The following is a 26,176-nucleotide window of genomic DNA, read 5'->3' on the forward strand; positions in this document are numbered from 1 at the left end:
AAGTCTATAATTTCCTTCTTTTTTCATAACGGGAGTTGAAATTTTTAGATTTGAAACTAATAAACAATTTTCATTTTTATAATGGTTTGTCTTGAAAAGACCTAGAGGTTTATAAAATTCGTATTTTATGTTTAGCATTATATTTAGAGGAAAAATAGGCTACTGCGGACATGGGGGGACAAGAATAGGCAACATGAAGAGCTTTTTTATTTTCCTAGTCAAATTTCCTCTGTGAGATGTCGTAAATTAGTAACATTACAGTGAGCAAAAAAAAGGACCACCCTGACTGACTTCATCGATTTTACTAGTAAGTAAATATTGTTGCTTTGGAATGCATCAATAGAAAAGGTAGATAAGAAACCATTCATTTGAGAGTTAGTAAGGGTGTGGCTATTCAGGGAAGTGAACAATTCGTATTCGATATTGATGAATGGGTGCACTGGGGTTAGTCTAATGAGAGCAGGTTCCTCAGGAAAAGAAATATAGTTCAGTGTATTCAGAGTAACGTGAGTACTAGATACGAACGTAGTAGGTGCATATAACTGTAAGGATGGAAAGTTATGCTATTGGAAATGATGATGGTAAGTATAGTTGAATATATATAGTTGAATTATTATAAAATACTTATAAATAATTTTTAATGTGAAGATTTATTTTCGGTAATAAAATTTATTGGATTTAAAAGCGAATTAGATAAGTATTTCCTTATTAACTTTGGAAAAAAGACCATTTTTCGTATTTTTTTATAAATCGGAAATGTTTCATATATATATATAAAGGAAAAAAGAGTATTTTCAAAAAAGCTTTGAAAAAAAGAGCATTTTTCGTTTTTTTTTTTTTTTTTTTTTTTTCCCTATAAATCGGAAATGTTGTTTCTCCAGGTGAGGTTTTCGTGCTTTTCCTGTCCACGTAACGCACATGAGGTTAGGTTATATAGTTAGAAGACTATGGAGTTCAGCTGTGATAGTCGTAGACTCAGAATTAAATTGGCTGTTAAACATTGATTATAAAATAAATTAATTATAAATTAAATAAAATGGGCATATGTATCCGAACATGCACGCGTCCGAGCCCTAATTAAATTGAAAAAAAAATTGCTTTCTTATGATAATACAACCTACGACTCTGCAAAAATTTGCAATATCGCTCTTTTTTAAACTAAAAGTACCTTTAATGTTATATGTGTGAACATTAAGATGTTAGGAGCTAAGTATTTAAAGTAGTATTCAATATATATATATATATATATATGAGTGTGTGTGTGCGCGCATGTATATGTATGCATGTCTATGTGTGCATGTATGTATGCATATGCATATATATGTATATACACGCGGTTTGTGAGTAGGTTATAAATCTGAAATCATTAATTTCTATACGTTCCCTTCATCCCTATTTTCATATGCTAGCTATTGAGACCAGGTTAAGAAAAAAAGTAAGAAACGGAAGCTAAAGTTTTTTTATTAAAATGCAGGTATAATGCAGATTATATAATTATTTTACAAAAAATTTCTTTAAATAAGTCATTATTTTATTACAATTGGGAATGCCAATTCATTTTTTAATAGTTTATGAATACACTACGAATCTGCATTTGCTGAATTACACAAATGTCATCAGCATTTTTATATATCAGCCATTGCGACTGGTTTTCAGAAAATTTTAAGAAATACAACTAGATTATTTGTATTGTAAGTACTAAATATATTATAATAATATTTTAATTTTTTAGCAAGAAGTAAACATAATTGCATTTAGCTATTGAATTTGAACTTCAGAGTCATAGGTGATATTTTAAAATATACATTCAATTTTGGTAAAATAAGTCATTATTTTATTGCAATCGGGATTGCCAGTTCGTTTTTTTATAGTTTATGAATACATTGCTAATTTTCATTTGTTGATTTATTTTAACACGTCATCAAAATTGTTATTTATCAGCCATTGCGACTAGGTTTCAAAATATTGTAAGAAATACAATGATTAATTGCATTGTAAGTAAATATATTATAATAATATATCAATTTTTTAATAAGAAGTAAAATGCAAACTACTTTATTGCCTTCAATGATTGAATATGAATTTAAAGTCAAAAGTGATATCTTAAAATATTTCATAAATAAGATATATAAGTCCAATTTCATAAGAGTTATAATGTAAATAGTACATAATTCTTGATTTGTGGATTTAATAACATTTGCGTCATCAAAGTTTGAATATATCAGCGATTGCGACGAGTTCAGGAAAATATAACATTTTTAAGAAAATCTAGTTTTAGGCACTTTTTTAAAAAACTTCAAAACTTTTTTTCAAAAAAGAATAACTGCTGCACAAATTGCTCACGCTTATCATTTATTTTTATTAATTGCTATTTTTAAGAACATTTTTTTCTTTTTGCAAAACATGCTTTTTTGGAAAATATAAAAACGTATTACTTAAAAGCTACGATTATTGCATATTTTACAGCCCTTCGATTTTTTTTTTTTTTTTTTTTTTTTTTTGCTGTTTGGAAAACTAAATGCTTAAAACAATTTTTTCAATCCTGAAACATCAGAAGTGTAGTTTTTTAATAAAACATTTTTATCTTTTGTAAAACTTCCGATGCAGTTACTTCCAGTACTTGAGAAGAGAATTCAACATTTAATATTTATTTTAAATAAAATAGCTTATGCAGGTGTGTAAGTATTAAAATACATTTTTTTTTCAAAACTTTTTAGTCTTTTTACACATGGTTATGTTGGAAGAGTGTAAAAGCAACACGTTATGCTATTTTTCATGTTATTCACGTTGCTCGTGTTATGCATTTATATCTTACCTGTTCCTGTTACCAATCAAAATAAAGATACATTTATTTTCTTTTATGACATAAAATATTTTTTAATCAAATGCCCCATGAATCCTAAGAACTTTTATTAATTACCGGAATGAATTATAATTTGCGACATAAATTTATAATTAAACTCATTGTTTTAAAAAACAAATGCGTATATTTTGTTAGTGATGTATACCAGGTATTTATTAGAAATAAATTTCGTAAAATATCAGTACACCAATACCTAATGCAATAAGAAATGTGAAAAAAACAATTCAGTAGCAAAGACTTGTTAACTCAATTCTATATAGAGGTACCTTTTGAGAATTGAGAGATGACATAGTCGATAATAAACTCCCCACATTGGTGACCTCCAGACGTGATACGAACTTGGCAACATCGATAGATGGTCCCATTACGCAGTTGATTTGCACACAAAATAGCAGTCGAAAATTCGGTGAAGTAAATAAGTTTCTCCCGCCTTATAAATAAAAATGAAGGAAAAAAAATACTAATGGGCGAAATAATATAAATTAAAAAATCAATTAATAAATAAAACAGCATTAATCGACAAGTGGTTTTCATTCATCGAATTCTATCACAGATAAAAATTCTGGCAGGGGAGTGTAATAACACAGTGTTTGTACCAATACATTTTTTTTTAGATTCAGACGTTTCAACATATTTTTCTTTCAAAACATCACAGATACAAGCAAAATTGTGTTGTTTAAGAAAATGCACATATATGTTTTGCATTTAATGTCAACATATTTAAATTCCAGTATTTTAAGCAAGTGTTTTAAACATAACAGCCCTTATCGAGGTAAAAATGAAGATGTAAACTTTGTCTTATTTATATATACTGCGAATGAAGTACATCACTGAATTTTGTATTATTTGTATTCTATACTTCGTCGATATTACCGTATATTAGCAATAGCTTACTAGCAAGTGACGTAATGTGGGAATCTCGATCCTTATTAGTTGTTTAAACGTGGCATTTATGATAGCAACTGTTATTTCTACTTTATTTCGAATAAGCCAAGCCTTTCAATTATCAACTCTTTTATGTGACACTTTCTAAATTTTTTTACAGAGATTTCAATTCTTTAACTATATATTTACACAGAGACTTAACAAAAAGACTGGCACGAAGCCATGTAGAACATAAACAAACTAAGTATGCATAGAAGTTTGCCAGGTACTCAGAAACTTAAAACAAAAATATATCATGGTTAGAATGAAATACATAAACAAACAATAAATCTAAGTTAAGTAAAAAAAGTTGACGAGAAAGAATTATATTTCAACAAATTCGATGTGTGATACAGCTTTGTATTTAATTAATTTAACGATAATTTACATTCTAACTTATGTATAGAGAAACTTTGCTCATTTTTAATGCGCCATTTTGTTGACGTCATAGCTCACATGTGTGGGATATGGGAAGTCTTCTTCCTAAAGTGCAAAAACCCAATTGTAACGCAAATAAACATTTGTAATTATTTATACAGACAGAAGTTTATAAAATTACACCAAACCAATGAATATTGTACGAAATTCGAATAATTAGATTTTATATAATATAAAATAGAAGTATTATTAGAATTTGAAAAACAAGACTTACTGTTGTAAAGATATATTTAATGACCACCATGTTCCTGTCGGTTATGATAATAATTATAAATACGCTGAAAATGAATGGTCATTTGCAGCATTTATTTTATTTTTAACACCAATTCTAAATTATGCTCATGAAGAAGTATGATTGGATGTTGATCAAGTACTCATTGGTAAAATTTAAACTAAATGTATTTTTTTTTTTTTTGTTAATTTAAGAGGCTCCAATCTTCAATACCCGTGGTTGTTTATCCTTCATCATTGTTATTTTTTCCCCTTAAAAGTCGATAAAAAAATATAATTTTGTTTATAAACTATATAATTATTATAAATTTATGCAAACGCAGTTTATTAACATGTTAGTTACAACGAAATGAATAGATACCTAGATTTAAAAAATTATCAACTGTACTTGAGAAAAAAATTATACTTCAAGAATACAGAATGAGTTGCAAGATAAGAAATAATTTTACTTGCTAAAAATATATAGCATGCGCACATAATAATATGTATAACGATTACTTTAATTCATATAACAATTCAAATAGGAAACTTTTTTTCTTCTCTTGAGACTTTTATATAGCCTAAAAAGTTCAATAAAAATGCTAAAATGTATGCCTGGCAACATCTAACCAATCACGCTTTTATTATATTTATTTTCTTATTAAAGTTTACATCAAGAAAAGATAAAATTAAGATCTCCAGGGGAAACTTTTTTTTCTAAAACAATATTCATTGCTTAAAGCAAAGAAAAATGGAAAAAAAAAGCTGAAACAGCACTTAAAATTGAGAAAACTTTTGAACAAATAGAAATTCAGAAGAAAAAAAAAATCGCCTCAAATTCATAAAGGAAAATGGATTTTTCAGCAAATGCATTTCTGCAAAATTGCAGAGAGTCCCACGTGGTATTTTCTACTACAATTTTAACAGTTGAAAATTATTGAACTATTTAACGAATGTTACTTTTTTTTATTCTCTCGTGCATTTTTCATCACATTTTGCAAATTCAAGTTTCCAAGTGCCTGTTTTTGCAGAAGGAAGCAAAATGTTACTTATTGCAAAAAGAGTGAAAAATTAGAGAGAGGAAAATACAATGACAAAAACTTTCAAGTGAATTAGAATGTCAAAAATAAATAAATAAATTCAGCACGTCAAATTTTAATTTTGCAGTTACATTCCCTTTTGCTTCAGAGTAACCAGCATGGTATTTTTTACAAGTTTAACAGATATAATGATTCTTGAAAATTATATTGTTTTTATTCCAGTCCAGTGTAATCCTTGTAAAAATTTTTCATGCCTTAGTAATTTCAAGTTTCGAAATTTTATAATTTTGTTCAGCAAAGCAATCGCTGTTGTGGTTTATTCCTCAATGTCCAGTTGCAAGCTCGACCATTTCCAAGAAGTCATGAATACTTATTACATTCTAGATAACGGGCTTAGCTACCAAATTTTTGAAGCGCGTCTGTTTTGTGCGATGCAGCAAAGGTTGGACTAGTAACGCATTCATTCCCTGTTTCACTCTCGGCTACCGCGATTTTTCTAATTTTGCTTTTCACTTTTATTTTCCATTTTCTTTCAAGATACTTTCCTGTTTTTTTCAGGTTATTTTTGTTTTCCGTATTCACGTCTGGCGAATCTTGAGAATGGGCCCCTTTGGGAATGAGATGATCCCCATTGAGAATGGGATCGCATGAAATATTACAGTTTTCGAGAGCTTAAAAATAAACACATCCTTCTCCAGACTTGCCAGACAGGAATGACTTCGTGACGTGAACATTAGTAACACAGTATATTAAAGTAAAATACTGAACGCGGTATTAAAAAAAGTTATACGTAAGAAAATGGTTATAGCTTTTAGATTGCAAAAAATATTATAAGATTAGTTAAAAATATCTAAAAAATCAATACTATATTTTTTTTTACTGCTTATCGTAAAAATAATTTTTTTTTAGGATGTCAAACAAATATGTCTGCAATTAAAATTTCAAAAGTTGAATGAGACAGTCACTCTCGGAATCGAAGTTAAGTAGTTACAAGGTCAATTACTTCGAACAAATTAACGTATCCGCTCTACTTGAAATTTTTTGAAAATGCATTTTTATTTATCAATCCAAAATTTATCTAAATTTTAGGGTATACTTAACAGCATATTTCTATAGAGTTTATTTTTTGCACCCATTATTATTTTTATTTTTTGCTTACAATTACTAAAGTTATTTGATTTAATGCATAAATAGTATGTGGCTTTTAAAAGTTATGGGGCCTAATAGTACTTTATTTAAATATAGAAATAGTACTTTATTTTAAACAATTTATTTATTATAAAATGAAAAAAGTATAAGAACTAAAAAAATGAAATATAAATTTAGCTTTCATGCGTGTACTTTGCATATAAGGTATGAGAACTCCACTTTTGCGATCATATTGAAACAAAACAAAGTTTAAAGTTGAAGCAAAGTTTAAAATGAAAAATGATGCGTTTTGTGAAATAAAAAAATGTTTAATAGTTAAATTAGATGGTAATTAAAAAGTGTAAATTGTTCGATCTGCTAGTCTTGTAAAAAGCTTGTTCTTCATGAACCAAACATATGACATTATAAATGGTAGTTTGAATTTATTTCCGAAATATTCTTTATTGATGAATCCATACATTCATAAAATTCAACTAACTAGTTTAAAAAAATTAAATAAATGAAGAGAAATGGAAATCCTCGAGCCGCAGTAATTAACTATGCGAAAACTTATATTTTTATTAAGTTCGCTTATGACATTGTAATTAGAGTATTTTACACAAATATGAAATATGGTCGAAGAGGAATTTTTTGCTTCTGGAAAGTCAGTCCTTGATGGTTATGCGGTGTTTTTAAACATTTACATATATTCAAGGCATATGCCAGACTGAGATATATGTTATGTAGAGAAACCATTTAAAGTTAAAGATGAAATTTTTTTTTAGAGCAATCAATAAAAGACGCATGATAATGAAAATAAATCATATGTAATATAAATTTTTTTATACACCTCTCTTCATTTATTTTATTTATTTTTTAATACTAAAATTTTGAGGAACCTTTTTTTAAAATATATATTCACATTTAAAGGGTGAAGCCTAATATAGTTTCTGATGGCTTTCTTCTCAAGAGTTATAGTCTCAATTATGATATTTATTTAATTAATGTCCCTGATAATGATACATCAGATTTTAACTAAGTTCTTTTTTATGACACAAAAATATGAAGTTCTATGTGTAACAAAGATGCTAAATATTTATTAAAAGCATCATTTATAATATTCTTTGATAATTTTGTTAATAAATTGCTATTTTTTTTCGTCAGCATATTAATCGCTAAAAAAGTGTCTATAAAATTATATTCTCCTGTAATTTTTTCTTATTTCTACAAGATTAAAAGAAATTATAATGTTTAATACATTCATTGTAGTTAAAAAGTATAAATTTATATTTCAGATTAAAATTTTACATTTTTGTACAGCTTCCGAAGACAAAAAGTGTTAATACAATAATGTAATGTAATAGTCCCTTGTAAAAAGGCAAAAAACACTTCAACCTAATTTAAAATGTAACCTAGACATCGACATTTAAAGTTTGTATCCAATATGAGTGTGATACTTGACTTGCTTACAGTTCTGTTTGATCAAGAAAAGAGTTTATTGCACGTACTTTAATATTTAATTATATTTTATTCGCTATGTCAGTGCAGTTTTATTAATCACCAAATATTAATAGATAATATTAAAACTATTCCAGTTTTTATATTGATATTGTGGAAATAAGTATGACTATTTAAAAGAGATATATATACTTCAAGTGATGTTAAATGTAGTTAACATACATGTCTATACGAATTCCACACCTAGCTTGCACCGACCACAGAACTGACGTAAAATATCCTCAGTGGTAGAGGATCATGGGTTAGAGTTCTCTTGCCATCAGACAAACCAAGAGAGGGTTTTGAGGTTTTTCACGCCATATAACGCAAATAAGGGTGAGTTTCATCAAAACGTTTTCCAACACAGCTAGTTTGATCCAGGAGCTCTTTTGTTTTGTGTTGGGCTCAAAATTTCTAAGTTACGGAGTTGAATATTAGTAGGCGTAAACCCAAAAGTGCGACGACTGCCCAACGACATTCATGAAATGAAATAAAATAAATTATGTTTAGATTAAAGTGTAAGCAAAAAAAATTCAGCTACATTTAATTTACCCATATTGAGACAACCACCATGTTATTTTCACTGATTCTTAAGTACCCCTAAGCATACCACTGACCTGGTTCTTCCACTAAGCTCTTTAATAGTGGTAGTATTCGCGTTTCAGATTTATGCATGATTTCGTAGTGTGGTTCAGTACTAATTGTTTTTTTTTATTCATCTCAAACGAGGAAGGGGCATTCAGCATAATTTAAGACATCAATTTTCATAAGTAGTTCAATTTTCTAAATTCAGAAAAAGGAAATTTTGTGTTATAAATGCTTTTTTTTTAAGATGTCAAATGTGGTTATAATGTATGCATTAAAAAATTAATTTTAAAATCACGTGGAAATCCGATAGTAACCTCTTAAATCACGATCGAAAAGTCACCTAGATTAACTATAAACTGGACACAGATAAAGAGCTTTAAAGTGATTACTAAAATTTGAAATTCATGTATCATAATTTTGTCGAAATAAAAAAAATTGTGATTTTTAAAATTCCTTTCGTCGGAAATTTGTTGTGATAACCACCGAAAAAATGTGATCGAAAAACTGCAGTGATTTAGACTTGGCATGTTAAAACTTGCGTAATTAAAAAATTTCAATACTTTTTTTACTGTATATATATCAGGGGTCTGTCTAGGTTTTTCTGAGAGGTACCTATTTTGTGAAAATTTAGACATAATTTGAGAAAAATTAAAAATTATATTTAAAAATCCAACACAAAAATATGGCAAGAATATGGATTTATCATTTCTTAAGGAATACAAAAATAAAATTTTAAGAAAAAGTATTTTGTGAAACTACCGTTTTTCCTAAAATTAAATTTGTGAAACTACCATTTTTCCTAAAGTTGAATTTGTGAAGGTACCGCTAAACGGTAGTAAATTCGGTCTGGACAGACCCAATATATATATATATATATATATATATATATATATATATATATATATATATATATATATATAACAAACAAAATAAAAAACAAATAATGTTTTTTTCGATCTTTTTCTTTTAAAAAAATAACAATATTTCTCTAAATACTAATTTCCTTTAAAAAATAAGTAATGATTTTAAAATTTAATAAAATTTTTGAAAATAAGAATTTTTAAAAAATTTTAATAATGTTATTTAAAGTAAGAATTCCCTGTTAAAAGAATACATATGTTTTTTAAAAAAAGAAATTCCTATAAAAATGAGTTTTTTTTTTTTTTTTTTTTTTTTTTTTTTAAACTATAATTTATTTTTCAAAAATAAATATTGCTTAAAAATAAAATTTTAAGAAAATGTGCATAAACTTTTTGATTGTTGAAAATATAATTCTGCTAGTTCTTTTTACTGTTTCAAACATCCTAAGTGTATGATCTCTTTTTTCTAAATACCTTCCACAGTTCTAAGTTGGATAGTTTATTACTAAAAATTAGTTGAAAAGATTGCATCTCAAATATGAGGATGCTCTTCCTCTATATTTTGTTCTATATATTTCATTGACAATAAGCCCTCGGTGGTAAATCGTGCCAACCTAGTTTACCGGCTCAGCATCATAAGAGGCTTTGATTCCAGATGAAAACCAGACTCAAGGATGATACACCTATGACAGCTGTTTTGCATTACACAAATAAGATATGAAACAATAAAAAAAACAAATAATTTATCTTCAATTTTTGAAAAAATAGTATGCAAAAAACCGGATGTTTTGAATCAAAAAATTTAAAAGCAGCAGTTAATTTCCTAGCAAGTTTGATTATCAACAATTCTGAGCTTTCAAGTAGATGATAATTTAAAAACGAGCATTTAACTTAAAATGAAACCTAATTTAAAGTGCTAAAACAATAGTATATTATTGAAAAAATAATCTACGTGGTAGCGTATAAAATGAAATTTTGAAAAATGAAAAGAATACTATAATTAATTATTTGGTCAAAGGTTGTGTGAAACAAGCGCTGCCAGGTAATGAGAAAATTTATTTTAAGATTAAGACGATGTATAACATGTTGAGAAATTTTAAGATGTTTAAAAATCTTGACGCGATTCGGAAATTCTCTTGGTGGTGACATAGAATATCAAGACGCGATTAAACATAATCTTCGATGATATTATATCCGATATAACGATACATTTTATAGCTCTTTTATTTTCATTTAAGTTGTAATTTCTTGATAATTATTGAATATATTATTCCATTTCAATTTATACGAATGTATATTGAAATTGTATCAATTATTCAATGAACTTACTAAAACTTTTTTTTAAGAAAAAGCAGACATTTTATCAGAAACATGATTTTATAAAACTCAACATTCGTTAAATATAATGTTTTATTCGAATCTCTTTGCTAAATTAAGAGTAAATTTTCAGATGACTTAAAAAGAAACATCGTATTTCATAATTAAAAAAAAAAGATTAACTCTCAGCGGAAAAAATAATAATGAAATTTTACGCTACGCATGCGTAAGTCAAGTTCATCGTACGTTAACCACATTTAAATATTAATCTCCCCATTTAAATATTTCTACATTTTCACCGAATCATTTTTTAAAAAGTAATTAATTTTAATTTATCTCGGCTTCTATTAAAAAAAAACATCTTAAACTTTAATTTTGCTAAAGAAAAATACGTGGGGTTATATGGTATAAAAATTTTATACCTCATAATTCAAAATGATAATAATATAACATAATTCAAAATAATTCATCCACAATTAAATTAAATAATAAATAATTATTAAAAATTTTTGTTTGAGTGAAATTATCTTTCGGTAGATGGGTTTCATAAGTGAGTCCAATTTTTTTTTTGAAATTGCTCATTTAATTATTAAGATATCACTAAAAGTACAAAAAGGGAAATTAATATTAAGGGGACCAAAATTTCCTCCACTCTCCGGAACAAATTATTAGGGTCACAATTTACGGATTACAGCTACCCCCTTATATTTTGCAGGTCAAGAATCCAAATATATAAAAAAATATATATATATATGTTTATTCATATTTGAGGTTACCCCTAGAAACCATTAAGATTGACACTTAGTACGTGAAAATCTGAAAATTAGAAAGAAAGTTATTCAGGGTGATTTTTTTGCGCACTCTGCAGTGAGTAAAAAACGAAGGTAAAATGAATCACACTGAATAACTTATTAATAGTTCAAGGGAGTGAACTTAAATATGCTACTCAATTTGTGCAGGCTATATTTACAGTGACAAAATCAGACACTAAAACGTATTTTCTCTGAATTTCTTACAAAAATTATGTACCTGTGAACACAAATGTGCATAGTTCATTGATTTCAACTTTTTTTAAATTATAAAACTGTATTAATAACATTTAGTATAACTAAATACGATTAATAAGAGTTTTTAATGCTCATCACTTTGTATATAATATGTCCACAGATAAAAATTAAAATCTTTCATCATACTGCAAGTTCAAACAAAATATTGAGTCAGTGATACTGTATATTTTACGTACATCAATATTCGACGATAATATTTTATGCTAGCCACCTGCAGTTGATTGAACTACCACTGCATGATACCACAAAGAGGTAGTTAATAATTGGTATTCAAAAATGTATTCAATAATCGACTTTTAAAAATTTCTTAAGCAAGAAAAAAGTGTACAAATTTGCGCTTAAAAGCAAAAAAGAAAACAAATCATAAAATAGTAAATACACAAATGGGCGACCTTTGTGCTAAAATACAAACTAAGGTAAACAACGTTTAAGAGCACAAAAATATTTAAAAATACAATATTTAAAATTTTCCTTTAAAGTAATTCTTAAAGATATAAAGTCCAATCCCAACTTAATCGTTACTAAAGCTGACAACGGTGGTCAAATTGTCTTTCTAAACAAAACAGACTATTTGGAAAATTCTAAACATCTTATTCTTGATGGTCCTTATAAATAAATTCCCAAAGAACCAAGCACTAAAGAATTAAATGTTATAAAATCAATTATTAAATCCTCTATGTTAATTCCCAATAGACTTAAGGCTGTTTTGACTCCCTCTATTTCTCATTGCGCTAGATTTTATACTTTTTGTACATAAAATTGGCACTCCTTTTAGAACAATTGTCTCCAACATTGGTACCTCGTCTTACAAACTCGCAAAATTTTTAGTTTCTGTCTTCTCCCCTCTTCTTGGTAATAATTATTTCACTATCAAAAATTCCCTTGAGTTTGTCAAAGAAGTTAAAAATCTAAAACCTAATGATTATTTGATGGCCTCATTGATGTCAAATCACTGTTCACTAATGTTCCTGTTGAGGGGGCTTTGGAATGCCTAAAACTTAGACTTTCGGAATATCATTTTTCCCAATATGAGGTCGATGAATATGTTAACTTCACCAGTGTTTGTTTACAACAAAATACTTTCGCTTTTGACAACAAATTTTACCATCTGACCAATGGTCTTGCCATGGGAAATCCTTTGAGCCCTATACTTAGTGACATCTATATGCATTATTTTGAAAGTAAATCTATTCAAAATCTTAATTTTCCCCTTTTATAAAAGATATGTAGATGACAGTTTTGTTTTTTTAGATGAAAATAATTGTAATTTAGACCAAATGCCTAATGTTATGAATAGCATTGATTCATGCATTCAGTTCACCTTTGAATTAGAGACTGATCAAAAACTTCCTTTCTTAGATGTTCTTGTGACTCGGTATGATAATTCATTCCATACTACTGTCTTTCGTAAACCTTTTGCTGTTTCTCTTCCCCCTCATTACAAATCCTCCCAACCCAAAACTTGCTTTTCTCCTGTCTTTTGTCTACCGTGCTGTTAAAATTTGTTCCAACATTGATTTTCTTGATGCAGAATTAAATTACAAAGCCATTGCTCATGACAGAGATTATTCTCCTAACATTATTGATAATATTTATAAAAACTTAACTAAACAATCGCCTACCGATAAACCTTCCAAAGAATTTTCTAACAATTTAGTCATTTTACCCTATTTCCCCAAAATAAGTCGGCAAGTTGCTAATATCCTAAAAAAGTTTGATTTTAATATTATTTTCAGTCCTATTAATAAGATAAAATTTTCTAATCTCAAACAGCCCTTTGACAGTCAAAATAGCTGGGGTATATACCAAATTAATTGTCAAAGTGGCCTTTCATATATTATAATTATATTATAACCGTCGTTGAACAGCCGACCCAATTTCATGGGTTTACGACTACTTACGTTCAACTCCGTAGCCTTGTAATTTTGAACCAATCCAGAAGACAAGGAAACTCCTGGATCAGTACCCCCAGAGGTATTGATTTGTTGTGGAAACATGGAGGACTTTCAGACTCGACAGATTTAAAGTGCATCAGTCACCATTTACTACACGGAGAGTCTTCGGCCGGCGAGGATCGAACCCACGACCTCTTGGATATGGGCCCAGCGCCCTACCGACCAGGCTATCCCGGCCCCTTTCATATATTGGCCAAGCTAAGCGTGCCTTAAAGTGCCGTGTCAAGAAACATGAAGTTTATGTCAAAAAACAAGAATTTAAACGATCATCTATTGCCCAACATTGTTGGGACTCTAATCATAATTTTAATTTTCCTTCTTCTAAAGTCATTCAAAATTGTTCTTCAATATTTGATTTAGATTTTTACGAGTCTTATCATATTTTCAAAAATTCCAAACTGTTGGTCAATGACCTATCCAGCGTTCCTTATCTTTCTCCCGTTTGGAAATCTATGATTAAACCTAACTAACCACCTTTTTTGTTCCTTGCTTCCAATTCGTCGTCATCCATTCACCCTTCCCTCCTTTTGTCCGTTGCTCTAAACCCTCTTGTGACGTCATCTTTCTCTCTATATATTTACCGTGTTTTCTCTTATTTCTTTCTGTTGCACTGATGAAGGTTGCCCTTTGGGCATCCGAAACAACTGTCTGTATTTTTATATATTTTTGTGCTCTTAAACGTTGTTTACCTTAGTTCATAAAATAGTAACTAAATTGCATAAGACATAGCCTAGGTAATTGTAAAAAATACTTGATTTCTGCTTAACATGTTATATTGACTTAGGTTCGTGATAAAGTACGCATGCATTAATGTTCTTTGGACTCTTTTTAATACGAATCTTTAATTCAAAACTAAATTGTATTTTACAGAAGGAGTACGCAAAGAAAAAAGATCTAGAAACTGGACACTCAAGACTTTAAAAACAGAATCGACTGAAAGAACTGACTTCATAAACAATTTTTCAGAACCTCCTTCTCTGCAGCGTAGTGCAATAGTGTCGCTTGCAATTGGGCTATGGACGGCGCCTGATATAAGGAATGAACTAACGTATATCTTACGCGATAACGGATCTCGAGGGATGAATGAGTTAGAGAAAAGAATATTAGGAAAATTGTTCGATAGCTCTTTGCCCTCATCGCTGAAAACCGAAATCTCATACGTCATTCGACCCATTAAGTTGCAGTTGCTGAAAGTGTTTCGTATTTACCGTAGTTGGACAGGAAATCAAAGAAATCTCTATGAGTATTACATGAAGCGTGGTACAATTTATTGGACAGTTGAGGGGACAGTTGACATAGTGAAATCCTGTACGGAATTATTCGATAGCGGAGGCTTAGATATTTGCCGTTTGTATGCGATAGCCTGCTCTCACTGTTTAGGGGAATATGCTTCAATTTTTTGGGAGAAGATTTCAGAAGAATTTGGAAACCGATTTAGAATCGCTCGGCTCGGAGAAATGTACACTTGTCATTTTATAATATATTGGACATGTGTCCTCGAGAATAATTTAGGGAGTTTTCTAACTAGACTCATAGATCATGAAAACATATACGATGATAAGCTTAGTATTGATGTAAATATGATTGCTTGTTCGATTAATGTAAATAACATAGTTGCCCTAAAGTATTTTTGGAAGAAATTGTCAGAGCAGGAGAAAAACGATAATTTGAGTAAATGGCTTTTGCAAGCTACTCGACGTGTGGGTATTCAAAATCCTTTAATTTTTCAAAATCCTTTAATTTATCAGTATTCTTCAGAAACTTTAGATGTTTTATGTTTTTTATTATCTCATGTCAATCGTATAACTCAAATGACCGAATTTTTTCGTAATCATTCTCGCGTGTTAGTGTTTTTGTTCGAATGTTGGCCATATCAAAGAATATTCTTCTCCATTATTTTTGAACTATTGGATAATCTTCAAGAAGACATTTATTCATGTATAATGCAGAGTATTAGTTATAAGATGAGTGAAAGTGGAAATGAAATGATGATTTTTAAAGAAATATGGAGTGCCAGTCCATTAAGACTAAGACAATCATTTCTGAATAATGAACTTCTTTGCGCCGTCGTGTTGTTGCGTTTGCTGAAATTAGAAAATCTGAACGTGGCTGTTACTATATTAAATGATGCTTCCAAAGAAGAAATTAAACTATTTATCTGCTTTATTTTTTGTCAGCCTGAATTTCGCCGTGCAATTTACTCCAGCAATCTGAGTTCGCTTCACATGTTATTATCAAAATCTACCTTGCCAAAAGAATGTTATCCCTATAAAATAAATCTTACAGAGCAAAGAGAGCAAGATAGACTCATAATATCATGGCTTATTAGATTTAGCGATTGGCATATTTGTATTGAATGGATATGCGATGGTAACATCCAAGCAGCTGAGTCCTTCTTGAGATGGGTTTATCAATCTGTGGAAATTGAAACATTTAAGAAAACAATATCATCTCCATATGTGATCTATTTGACATTAATATTTTTGTCCAACTATGAGCGTGTGGACCAGTTTCTGAATTGGTATTTCCAGACTGGAGAAGAAATTCAACAATTTAAAGCAGACTTTTTGCGAAAATGGGGTAATTATTTTTTCAAGCGATTAATAGACATGCCGTTCATTATATCAAAAAGTGAAGGCGATGTGTTACAAAAATTTATAAATTACAACTTGTCTTCTCTTGTAAACGTTACAGAATTTCGACTTATTTGTCGTAGTTGTATAGAGTATGCACTGAGTAAAGATTTTCTTGAAAGTGCCACCTTACTTTTGAATGCATCTTTCGATGATATCAATGAAGAAAAGCGATACAAAAATGAACTTATACTATCTAAGAAAGGAATTAAAAAGGATCTAATCTTAAAGCAATTACTAACTGATGCTGACTGGAATCACGTGAAAGAAATTGTAATGTGGTCGTCGCCTCTATCCCTAAATACAGTTAAAAAATTAAAATCACTAATTCTGAAGCAGAAGACTAGTCACACTCTAGACTCTTTTCAAGATGAATTGAAACCACAGATTTCAGCACTCTTTCATTTACTGGAGAATGTTGTTGAGGAAGATAGCAGATGATAGTTGAACATTTGTTTTGCGATGAAAAGGGAATCCAAATAAAACCAGTTTCACTGCGCAATCATTGTTAAAAGATGAATTGTTTTGTAATGAATATGTAACTCCATTTTTGAGTGCTAGTTGTTTAATATTAATAAAACAATATCTGCTATATATTATTTGCCGCAACTTTCATAATAAATTTAATTGTTACAACATTATTTTTTTTTTTTTTGGTTTTATCTGAAGAAAAATCAACAATTTTAAGTGATTAATTTTTCCTCACTATTCCCAAAAATCTAGGAAGATATACTATATTCAAAGCTAATAAATGGCTCAGATTTGTCTGAGCCATTTATTCAGATAAAACGATATTTACATAAAAGTAATATTATTATAATGTCTCTCTAAAATGTATATATAGAGATTTCAGAACATAAGATTATATTTTAGTATAAAAAAGTATAAAAAATTTAATCAAAGTTCATAAATTGAAAAAATCGGAAAAATTCTAAAATTGGTATTTTGTCATTTAAAGTATGTCACAAAGAAAATATTTTATGTTCACGATTTTTTAGGGTGTAAAAAGAAAATTCATGTAGAAATAGCGTGACCCCCCCCCCAATCTTTTTCCTTTCTAATTGGCGTTTATTTGTAGAATTGTTCATATATATATATAGTCTACGCTCTTGAGTACGTTACTCTTCTCCATAATGCTACAAACCTACAATTATAACGACCGATACATGAAGTCCCATTTGCTCTTCCAAATACACATCGAATTATTTTATCAGCCGTTAGAACATCTGAACTGAACCACACATTTAAAAATAACGACCGAATTTCTTTTTTTCCCTATTCTCTGGAAATTAGTAAAAAAAGGGTGCTTAGATTTTTTGAGTTTTAAAAACTAACATTATTTCTGTGAGTGTGAATCTATGAATAACAAAAGCGTGGAGGAAATACTACTATTACTTTTGGCTTTACCACTGAATAAACGTGAAACATCATGAATTCAATAGGAATAAAGAAATAGACAATTTCTTTGTGACTATGTCACAAAGAAAATATTTTATGTTCACGATTTTTTAGGGTGTAAAAAGAAAATTCATGTAGAAATAGCGTGTCCCCCCCCCCAATTTTTTTTCTTTCTAATTGGCGTTTATTTGTAGAATTGTTCATATATATATATCAGGTATATATGCCGAGTTACTTCAAACTACACCATAATGTGATGATGTTGGTTATCATCAACTAAATCAATCAACGATCTGATCAATAACAATAATATTTATTCTTCAATAATAACATGAGTCACATAGACTCTAACCACTTAGGTTCGAACCACACAGGTTTCAAGTTTTACCTAAAAACAACCAGTTTCACTTAGAAACTACACATCAACTGACTAAGTCTTCATTTACATCGAGAAATTTCGTTGCTTTTCGTTAATGAGAGCGACATCTGGCGTACTAACAGAGAGGCTGTAGTCTCGCATGTTACACTCGGGCATCCTACGGGTTTCGTCCTCGAAACAGAATGACTAAAAAAATCTGTAAAGAGAAGAAAAAAAACAAAGCTGTATACAAAACAAACATAACAAATACATAGCAAATTTTTGAAGGAAAAAAATCAAAGCTGCATAGTTCCATCAGTAAATATGCACTAATTTGTCCATGGCTTCATATAGTCTACAGCAGTGGTTGTTAAGTTAGGACCTTCATGTTGCCCAACTTTATCTACTTCATATCGGTCATTGGATTTCACTTTAACAATCTTGTAAGGACCATGAAACTTGGGACGCAATTTTAAACCAGTTCCAAGGTGTGTTCTTTGAATCGCCACTTATAAGTCATCTTTTCTGTACTTGCGGGGTTGTTTACATTTTCTGTTGTGGGTTGATTTATTCTGCTGTTAAATTTCTATAATTCGTCGCTGTGCATCGCTTCTAAGATCTTCTCGTTGTTTCATAAAGTAGTTTTCATATTCGTCAGTTAGAATTTCTTTAATCCGTTAATCTTCTTTGTTTCTCATGGGTATTCCTATCATTAGTTGAAATGGCGTTTTGAACTTTGAAACTGAACTTTTAATAAATCGCTGTACATCGTTTACGTGTTTAAACCAGTCCATTGGATTATAGATGGATAACTTTGTGAGAATAGGGATAAGAGTTTCGTGCAATCTCTCGACTTGACCATTTCCACGAGGTACTCCAGCAGTAATAAGAATATTTTGAATATCTTCTTCTTGACAATAGTCCTTAAATTCTTTAGACACATATGCACCACCACGGTCTGATATAATTCTGGAGGGATTACCAAAAGTTGTCTGTTGTAACTGCAATTTCTCTAAAGCAGCTTGAGCACTTACATTTTTGACGGGGTAAAGCCATACAAATTTTGAAAAACCATCAATCACAGAAAAAATGTGCTGATATTTCTTTTTTGTTGAAGGCAATGGACCTAAATAGTCAATGTGGTATGTACTTAAAGGTACATCTTCTTTAGGAATCGGGTGTAAAGAACCTTCCTTCTTGCCTCGCTTTCGGTTGCATAGAATACAGTCAACACAATTCGCTAGAACAGATTGTATTTTCGCTTTTAGACCAGGAATATAATAATTTTGTTTAATAGCTTCTTCAGTTAGAGAGTGCGTAATGTCCCTTACTATGAACTTCTTTAATGATAATATTTTGCATCGCGTCTGGTATTACTAGAAGATCCCTGCCATTATCGTATCGATAAAGAATGTCATTTTTAATAAAGTGTATATTATCATTTCCATTGGCAATTAATGTTTTAATAGTGTTTATTTGCTCATCTTCTTTTTAGGCAGCTGCTATTTTCATGGTTACCTCATCATGCTGAATTATAAGAGCATCATTTCTGCTTAAGGCATCAACATGCTTCATTTGTGTAGCAGGCCGATGTATCATATCAAAGTGAAACTCCTCAAGATACAATGCCCATCGCGCAATTTTAGCGATAATTTCTTTTTTACTCATTCTGCTTTGGAGAGCAGCGCAATCGGTTATAATTTTAAACTTTACACCTAGCAAATAGTTTCGAAATTTTTTAAGCGCTTCAACTATGGCAAGAGTTTCTAATTCATAGCTACTATATTTCTTTTGTTGTTGGGACGTTTTTTTACTAAAATAATGGATTGGATAAAATTTACCATTGTCTGCTTTTTGAAGTAGAAATGCTGCGAAACCAAAACTACTAGCAATTTTACTACTAGACGAAAGGAATTTAATTCCAATCCGTTATCAGCAGCTGTTTTTAAAACACGTTTTAACGTAGCGAAACCTTCAATTTCATCTTTAATAAGATCTCGAAACACATGCAAAATATATCTTTGAAAAACACTGGGACTGTTAGCCAAACCCAGTGGCGTACGCAAGGGAGGGGTTTCAGGGCCCGACTTAGCCTGATTGGGGCCCGGGGCAAAAACCTCTTTGGGGGCCCCCCTAGCGCCATATGTGCTTAGCTTTAGATGGTCGGTCAAACGTCCATTACTATGTAAAAAAAAACTGAAAATAATAACATTTATATTGACCTTGAATGATAATGTTTATTTTTAAATCAACAAAATTTTAACATGTTTATTACTTACTCAGTTTTAACCAATATTTACTATTCTTTCAATAAATGAAGAAAAAATTACATAATTAGAAATTCAGTGTAACAGAGGGAGATTATAAATTGTACCGTAATATAACTTTAATTTTACAATTACATACAATATTGTTATGAGACAGAGACAATTTTGCATGACAAGTCAATATTATATCTATTTCTTTTTCAATGGTTTTTTTCTAATTTTACTTTCAGCAAAATTATCAATTATATCATTATAATCAATATTTTTCGTTATATCCGAATTTAAACACAACATAGAAAGTTGAGACAATTTTTTTTGAAGAATGCATGACCTTATGGGCGATTTTAATCTCTTCAGCAATGAAAAGGATCTTTCCCCGGTGCAGTTTGAAATTGGTAATGATAAAAAAATTTGAAGTGCAGTCTCAACATTAGAAAATGATGAAGATAAATTAAATTTTTTTAACATTTTTATCATATCTAATGCAGTCGCCTGCTTATCTACTGGAAAAGAATGAAAATGTTGCAGTTCATCAGGGAACTCCTCATCTAAATCAGAAGGATAGTGCCTTACTAATTCCTCTGCTTTGGTTATTTGGAAATTTGATCCTGTGTTTAGCAAACATGAAAATCTATTTTGTAATTTCTCATATGGAATTTTGCGGTTTGTTAAGTTTGTAATTAATGTGTCACATAACTTGTAGTGACAGTTAATAATGTATTCATCGCGTGGCTCAAGGTTAACTTCATGTGCATTTCCATCATCTAACAGTCTACTTCGAGGTGTAATTTTTTTTCTTTTTGCCTCATACATACTGTTTTCTGGCAAAATTTGCAGCGCTTCATCTTCATATTTGTCAAATTCATTTCGAACTGACTGCACGAAATTTATTAAAGAGTCAAATAATGGCGATACTATCTCTAATTGAGCATTAGAATTTTGCAGAACTTTACTTGCTTGATGTAATCTTTGTAAAATGCTATCCCACACAACTGTATTTAGTGCATTTTCAATCTTAAGTAATTTTTTATAAAGAGCTTTAGCTTCATTTCTAGTGGAAGGAGTTTGGTCTTGATCGTCTGCCAAATAACTCAAAGATTTTAAAACTGAAGCGTAGTTTTGACGCAATGCCTTAGTAGCATTTGCATCAGCACACCATCGTGTACATGAACGATTTTTTAAGGTCAGTTTTTGCTTATTTCCTTTAAAATTATCAATCATAATCTGCCATCGGTATGTTGAAACAGAAAAAAAGTTATATAATTCTTGCAGTAAAGAAAAAAAATTCACAACTCTAATACAGGATTCTACAGCATTTATTCCAACTAAATTCAAAGAATGAGCAGAACATGGTACGTATTCCGCAGTAGAATTAATATTTTTAATTCTTGCTTGAACACCTGAATATTTCCCTGCCATGTTGGAGGCATTATCATAACTTTGGCCCCTGCAATTTTGTATGTCAAGACCTAAATCTTCCAAAACTTGCAATATAACATTAGTTAAACTTTCTGCATTGTGACCAAAAATTTGTATAAATTTTATAAACCTTTCAACAGGTTCATAATCAGGACCAAGATATCGCAAAATTAAAGTTAACTGGTCCATATGGGTAACATCTGGAGTAGAATCCACTATAATTGAAAAATACTTGGCATCTATAACTTCTTTAATAACAACATTCAAGACTTTTTCACCCATTAATTCAACAAATTCATTCACAATTGTTGATGATAAATAATTAACATTGCCAGTTCCTTGATTACCAGCTTTTTCGATATGCTTCGCAAGAAATGGATCAAACTGGGCTATCAATTCAAGGCAACCCAAAAAGTTCCCATTATGAGTTGAACCGAACGTTTCATTTTCCCCAAAAAAAGCCATACCTCTTGATGATAAAAATTTAACTGTTTCAACAATTCTTTGTAATACTGACCGCCAGTAATGTACTTCACTTTGATATTGCTTGATTATTGCAGAATCAATTCTTTTTTCAGTTTTAAGTCTCTGGGTATACTTTAAAATTGATTCCCTGTGCATAAAAGAATTTTCATGCTCTGTAAGTCGAATGACAACATGCTTCCAATCATCGAAGCCAGATGTTGAAAGGCTAGTTGTTGTGTTTCCAAATAATTTGCAAACCCAGCAAAATAATTTCTTTTCTGATGCTGATAATACCAGCCATTCTCTTGCCAATTTTTCACCATTTTTTTTAATTTTAAAAAAATTAATTTTGGTTAAAAGACGTTTGCCTCCATTGAATATTTTCACAGTGTTTTTTACCAGATCCATATTTTGTGGAGGTGGCTTTCTAAGAAAATGATCGATCATATCATCAGTGATAGTGTGCCATTTAGCCGGATCATCAATCGGCACTTTTTGCTGAATGTCCTTTTCAGGTGATAAAACATTTGCGGTAAAACATTCTTGTTCTTTGTGCACTTCATAATCGGCAGCCGGATCATTGATTGGTACTTCCTGTTTGTTATTTTTGGGCACCTCATCTGCAGAAGCACACTCCTGTTCTTCGCGTTCATGGGGCTTTTTATCACCAGCATCTTGCAAATTGGGTAACGGTTGCATTTGTAATGCAGGAGAGATTTCCGATTCTTCTATACGTGCAGGAAAGAATTTTAAGATGCTCCCTTTAGCTTTTTCAGCTTGAAGTTCTCGAGCCTTTTTATGTTTCCTTTTCTGGCTCCCAGACATGTAAGACCGCTCCATTTTTTATTGTAGCTTTAATACAGTATAATTAAGAATTTAAGCAAAATAAATTACTCCCTATAAACTATACGATAATAATTAAGCAACTATGTGCATACGTAAGAAATAAACAACCACTTCTAATTTCCAAAACAAACTCTATTTTTAAGGAAAAAGCACACCCACCCATAGAAAACAAATACTATCATCAAAACCTAATTAAAATATTTTAATAAGCTTGGAGAGATACACATAAAAATGAATAAATTCTGCTTTTAATAGATATAAGAATTAAAAAAAATAACGTGTATACCTAAAAATGTCAGCAAAATGTTTAAGGTTCAGCTCTGCCACCCTGAAGTTATTAATCAAAAAACAAAGCAATTTCATCACCTTGTAACAAAAAATATTTAAATTATTCTGACCTATTTATAAATCTGGCATCACAGTCAATCTAATTTATTATGGGCTAAACAAAAAAGTCAACAATTATGTACAGTATGTATCATAATAAACAATATCTGTAAACAGAAACAGAACTTACTCACCACCTATAAGAATCTAAAGTTTTTTCAAATAAAGAATGACATAGTTTAGCCGAAACTTACCATAAAGTTTACTAGAAGCTCAACACGAAAATCGACCATTAGTACTTAAAGAAATTAAGAAAATGTTTCAAAAAGGCATCAAAATCCGATAGACTTACATTTGAAAGCGCGCTACCCGATTGATTGTAAACAAAGATCGTGAAGTCACGTGATCAGTTAAGATACGGTTGCAGTCATCACTGTGCGGTATCATTCGATATTCAACAGCAGTTGCGATTAACAATTACGATTACTCAATTAAGCCAATCAGAAGCCTGTATTTTTGTAAACATATCACATTTTGCGATATGTAAAAATACAAGCTGGAATAGCTGAATTATGTCCTAGGAAGCCATGGATTTACGAAATTTAGATTTTCTGTGCACATACGATAGATTAATAAAGAAGCTAATTTTACACTGAACTGATATTTTGTTTAAAAAAAATTTATTAATGAAAGTAACGTAAAATAAACTTTCTAGTCGATTTGGGGGCCCCCCTGATGTCGGGGCCCGGGGCGGCTGCCCCGCATGCCCCTGCCTTTGTCAGGCTCTGAGGGGTTTAGGGGTTTTAACACCCCCTTGAGCTCAGACAAAATGGCAAAAATAAAAATTTTAGTAGAAATTATGCGAGCTATTATTTTTTAAGACTATATATTATTATTTGCCTTATGCCTACTTTTTTTTTTCTCACGGTATTTCTCAGAATACTGAAAAAACATTTACTCTAATAGGGTTGTACTTTTGAAACCAAATTCACGTGATACTGTTACGGACTGGTTCCTTTCTGTCCTCCCAGTATAGTTTTCGAGACTGGCTGTCATTCGCGAGGTCTTAACGAGATGATTCTGGAATCCTAGACGTTCTGTCGTCTTTGAGACAATTCGAGAATTTCGGAGATACTGTGAAAAATTATATAAAATGGGGAATGGAGTACAGTGGAGTTAGTTAGTCAGACTAAGATTTATCTCTGCCCGGAGCTTGTCGCTAAATCTGTTTTGATTTATTTCAACAAAAAGTTCATTCAATCGCAGAACACATCATCGCCACTATTTCGACTAGTGAAGAAATCAGTAACAATACCATTGGAGATACTGTGCTCGTTGAAGCTATTTATTCCAGCTCGAAACTTTGAGATCGCAGCATAGCGGATATTTCTGTGCCAATATATATATATATATATATATATATATATATATATATATATATATATATATATATGTGTGTGTGTGTGTAATAATCCTGTCGACTTGTAATAACAGGGCTCCAACCATGTTATCAGTGTTGTATTTAGCTTGAAATAATTGCAGTCATAAGCCATCATACGTTCTAAACAGGTTTATTAAATGTAGGCTGGTATTGCTAACAATTCACGACAAGACTCCGGACAATTCCGGCACAGCTTATTTGGATCACATCATGATGAAAAGGACACGCAAAACAATGCGTTCTTACGTTTTATACCAACATAGATTTAGGGTAAAAAGGCACCTTCGTACATTCCTTGTATCCTTACGCATTAAGGAAAATCATTTCTGCTTCCTTATATGGAATTGAAAAAGGGAACGATTCTAAAAATAACTCTTCCCTTGAAATATAAATCTATTTATATTTCAATTGTATGTTTTCAGCCTTGAATTCCCAAAATAGAATCTCTCTACGCTTATTCTTTAACAAAGACATTTTATGAAAACGAAAGAGATTTAATTCTTTTATTAATACAAAAGTATTTACTTTTTGTATTACATCCCCCCCCCCCAAAAAAAAAAAATTTTGGTGAGCCAAAATAAAAAAAATTTAGAAAACTTTAAATTTAAAATTTTTAGGTTGGTACGACTGTTCCTTTTTCCCTACTACAAACAACATCTTTTCAATTATGTAAAGAAAAAAAAAAATTATTTACAATGGCAAAAATAACAACATGATAATGCACTTCATCTGTTTAGACAACTAAACAGAAAGAAAAATGAAACATGTTTATAAACTATTCTACTAAAATTTTAAAAAAAAATTTTCACACAAAAATATACAACTTTTTATGGAAACGAACTGGACAACAAGTGTCATTTAATCAGAATTTAAGATTCTGTGTGGTTAAAAATATTTTTTACTTGATGAAATACAACTATTCTACTAAAATTTTCAAAACATTTTCAACAGGTTTATTAAATGTAGGCTGGTAATGCTAACAATTCACGTCCACCCTCCCTACGGGAGGGGAATGGACAAGACTCCGGACAATTCCGGCACAGCTTATTTGGATCACATCATGATGAAAAGGACACGCAAAACAATGCGTTCTTACGTTTTATACCAACATAGATTTAGGGTAAAAAGGCACCTT

The 26,176-nt window shown here is 30.2% G+C and overlaps 1 protein-coding gene across 2 annotated transcripts in view; it reads left to right on the plus strand.

Annotated features, from left to right (window-relative positions):
- The first annotated feature begins 375 nt into the window (after positions 1 to 375).
- LOC107450167 (nuclear valosin-containing protein-like) overlaps positions 376 to 26,176 on the plus strand; it is a 95,292-nt gene continuing 69,491 nt past the window's right edge. Inside the window, exons 1-2 of one of the 2 annotated variants that reach the window (XM_043056845.3) lie at positions 376 to 581; positions 14,758 to 17,114. In XM_043056845.3, coding sequence (XP_042912779.2) covers positions 551 to 581; positions 14,758 to 16,961 — 2,235 coding nt within the window. In that variant the 5' untranslated portion in view covers positions 376 to 550 and the 3' untranslated portion in view covers positions 16,962 to 17,114. Of the gene's footprint in view, positions 582 to 14,757; positions 17,115 to 26,176 lie in introns of those variants that run through there. The other variant, XM_087150225.1, reaches the window with a different exon arrangement.

This window comes from Parasteatoda tepidariorum, chromosome 8 (genome assembly GCF_982258835.1).
Source record: "Parasteatoda tepidariorum strain Cologne lab strain chromosome 8, Ptep-v5.0, whole genome shotgun sequence".
NCBI lineage: Eukaryota > Metazoa > Arthropoda > Arachnida > Araneae > Theridiidae > Parasteatoda > Parasteatoda tepidariorum.